The sequence below is a fragment of the Tupaia chinensis genome, unplaced genomic scaffold (genome assembly GCF_000334495.1).
Source record: "Tupaia chinensis unplaced genomic scaffold, TupChi_1.0 Scaffold142100_1, whole genome shotgun sequence".
NCBI lineage: Eukaryota > Metazoa > Chordata > Mammalia > Scandentia > Tupaiidae > Tupaia > Tupaia belangeri.
Genome location: NW_006201951.1, coordinates 1051421 through 1054985, shown reverse-complemented (window position 1 = coordinate 1054985; position 3565 = coordinate 1051421). Strand labels below are relative to the sequence as shown.

The window sequence follows — 3565 nt, the reverse complement described above, 5'->3', positions numbered from 1 at the left end:
GGGGCGGGGCAGAGCCAGGCCAGGCCATGCTTACTCAAGTACTTGAGCACGTGGAAGTGCTTGCCCCGCCAGAGCAGGGACACCCTCAGGATGAGGAAATGCTCGTAGTCCGTGTCGAGCACGAGGATCTCTCTCTGCCCTTGGAGAGTCAGGGGGTTGTGGGAGGCCCTCTGCAGCCTCCCGTGCTCCCAGGCCAGGCCTCGAGGCGGGGTGCAGGGGCTAGCTCCAGCCTGTCTCCACCCATACCCCCACCTCCTGTGGTGCCCTGGGCGGGGGGTGGAGCAGCTGTGGGAGAGCCGGGAGGCCTGGAGATGCAGGGGCCCGCGCAGAGCCAGGCCAGCCGCAGGGCAGCACTCACCAGGGAAGGTGAACCTCCCTGACCTGTTCTCCGAGCCCACCACGTGTTCTGTCTCGCAGCGTCCTGAGCTAAGCAACCGCAAAGCGCCCATTAGAGAATGACAAACCGGGTCCAGCAGGCGGCCTATTGCTTAAGGCACTGGACTTCCCCATAACCGACGGCGATTCAAGTCCCAAACCCGGTGTTTTAAAAATCACGCCGGGCACATGTGCATGCGGGCCCGAAATCCCAGGAGAGAATGGAGACGGGGTTGCAGCGTGGCCGTTCTCCCTGGGGGTGATCTCTCACCCTCCCTCTCTGCCTCTCTGTCTCTCTCCAATGAGCACATGCCCCTTATGGCAAAAACTAAAGAAAAGAAAAGAAAATGCCGGCCGTGTCCCATCTGCAGCACGTCCTTGAGGGTGGTGGGGCGGCGGGTGATCCGGGAGCCTCTGGCCAGGGCAGGATGAGGCAGGCAAACAGACAGGGCCCGCCAGCCCCTCCCACAGGGCTCTGCCACTTCCGGCAAGCCAGCTGCCCTACACCCGCTCTCCTGTTAAAGTCTCACGTGTTCATACTGCCAGTGGGTGTGTGCACTTGCCAGAGAGAGGGCTGGAAAGCACCCCACGGGGCCTGGTCACAGCCACCCTTCCCAGTGGCTATGCAGTCTGGACTCGGAGCACTCCCTCACACGTGCCTGGGGTGTTTTTCAGTCCAGCTTTCTGGGCACGGACTTAACCGTTGTCTTCCATGGGCCAGCCCCATCACCTTTTCTATAACTGTCGGGGCTTATCAAAGCTCTGCTCTTAGGGCCAAGCAGTGATGCAGCTGGCCCACGGAGGAAGACCCCAGGGCCTCCTGGTGCACCCCAGGACTGCACGTGCCGCGGCATAACCAGGCCAGCAGAGAGGCAGTCGGCTCTCTGAGGGCTGCCTGTCTCTCTCATTCTTTCAGAAGAGAAGAAAGGGGAGGGTGGTCAGGTGGCACAGTGGTTAAGTGCACTGGACTATTACATGGCCTACCACGGTTCGTGTCCTGGACCTGGTGGTTTGCTTGCTCTCTCTCTATCTCTCTCTCCCTCTCTGGTCAAATTTTTTAAAATAAATAAATAAAGTTAAATAAAATAATTCTTAAGAAAAGAGAGGGACCAGCAGATGACATAATGGTTACATCGCTGGACTCCACATAGTCGACGTCTCTGGCCTCCACAGAGTCGACTGCGGTTCGAGTCCCAGACTCGGCAGCTTAAAATTCACACCGGATATATGTGCGTACGTGCCCAAAATCCCAAGAGGAGAATAGAGGAGAAGGGATTGCGGTGTGGCCATCACTTCTAGGGGGTGAATCCTCGCTCTTTTTCTCTCTGTCTCTCTGGCAAGCGTTCATACCCTTTAGCAAAAATCTCTCAGGAAAAAAAAAGAAAAAGAAAAAACAAGAGGGGCTGGCAGGTAGCATGGGGGTTAAAGGCGCTGGACTCTCGCATGGCTGACCACAATTTGAGTCCTGAACCTGGTGGCTTTCTCACTTTCTGTCTCTCTCGCTCTCTCACACTCTGTCCCTCTGGGGCAAATACATAAATTAATTAATTAAAGTAAAAAGTCTTTCTTTAAAAAAGAAAGAAAAAAGAAAGAAAGAAAGAAAGAAAGAAGAAAGAGGAAGAGAGAAATGCCCTTTCTGCAAAGGAGCGCCTGAGGGTGTCCAGGGCGACCCTGACAACTGGGTCCGGCGCTGGAGACCCACGAGGTGAGGAGACTGGCTTTCCCTGGGGGGTCGGAGTCCCGGGTGGCCACGGGGAGGTTGGCCACCCGGGAGGATGCAGAGCCCAGACCGCACACTCAGCTGATGTAGCCAGGCCTGCGCCGGCAGGTCCCTGGCCACACGGGCTTCCCTGCCCACAGCCCCCCAGCAGGTCCCCGGCCTCTTACTTGTTGTATGCGACTGTCACTGTCAGGTTGCCTTGGCTCAGGGTGAGGAACAAGCCCTCCACCCTCTTCGGGGCCTTCAGCACCAGGTTTTGGTCAGAGGCCACACCGACTTCCCGCCAGAATCCTAGAATCTAGAGAGGTCCCGGCCTTCCTGGCTTCGAGCAGCCGCCCGGACCCCGCCCCGGGCCCGCAGGGCTGCCAGCAGACACAGGCAGGGTGGCTGGGTGGCCCGCTCCCCGAGCACCCTGGCCCCTGCCGTCCTCCAAGGACCCCTGCAGGCTGTCGGGCGGCCATTCCCAACAGGGCGCACCTCCCTCCCCCAGGAGAACCAGGCACTTGGAAAGGGCGAGCAGGCCCTGCCCGTCCTTGGGGACAGGAACCAGGGGGCAGTCGGGGCCTGGAGGACAACCAGGGCCTCACAAAGGGTGCCGCCTGCCGCCAGCAAAGCCGGAGCCAAAACGTCCTCTGAGCGTCTGGGAGGCCGTGCCTCGGGCAGGACCCGTGTCTCAGTCCTGCCACTCGGCCTCAGCCATGCCCGGCCCAGGCCGCCTTGCAGAAGGCGCACCAGCCAGAAGCCTCCAGGAGGGGCTCGAAGCCCCAGAGGGGTCTCCACGCCAGGAAAAGCCCCCTGCCCACAGCACCCATAGCCGGGGGTGCAGGAGGAACTGTGCCGGGACCCCCAACCCCCAAAGGTCCCAGGGACCACCTGCTCAGCACAGACCTACCCACAGAGATCCCAGGAGGGCTCCCTGGCAGAGGAGGCTCACCAGGACCTCGGTGGCCGGCTCGCGCGAAGAGCACTGGCTAGGCCCTGAGGACCCTGGGGTAGGGGCTGCAGCACCAGCGGGGGCTGAGGGATGGGGGCCCCCAAGCGCCAGCAGGTGCCTTCGAGCTATGGAGAAGCCACCTTCTGCCGGTCCAGGTTCAGCGTGGCCACCTCGGCCTGCATCCGGAACATCACGAGGACTCCCAGGGCAGCGCTCAGCAGCCTGGCCACCATGGCGGAGTCTGGGCTCCCAACACCTCCGCCGGAGCACCTGGGTTTATACTCTGAGCGAGGGCGGGGGCGCGCGGTTCAGTCACCCGGAGGATGTCATTAGGCAAGCTTGACGGCGACCGCTCAGACTCTCCGGGACGCCCACACCCAGGGAGGGGCCAGCCCGACCACAGTGCCCACCCACCGCCCTCTGAGCCTCCTCATGGCACAGGCCCCGGGACAAGGGAGCAGGCGCTGTCGGACCTGTCCTGCAGCCATTGAGCGCGCTCCGGCCCTGACCGCGCCGAGTTCCATGCCGCCCCTGGG

General features: G+C 61.3%; 1 protein-coding gene across 1 annotated transcript in view; it reads right to left on the bottom strand.

Annotated features, from left to right (window-relative positions):
* LCN8 (lipocalin 8) overlaps positions 1-3285 on the bottom strand; it is a 4699-nt gene extending 1414 nt beyond the window's left edge. Inside the window, exons 1-4 of the mRNA XM_006163383.2 lie at positions 3170-3285; positions 2263-2393; positions 359-426; positions 35-139 (exon numbers count right to left, since the gene is read on the bottom strand). Of these exons, the coding sequence (XP_006163445.1) occupies positions 35-139; positions 359-426; positions 2263-2393; positions 3170-3262 (397 nt within the window). The 5' untranslated portion in view covers positions 3263-3285. The remainder of the gene's footprint in view (positions 1-34; positions 140-358; positions 427-2262; positions 2394-3169) is intronic.
* Positions 3286-3565: the final 280 nt, after the last annotated feature.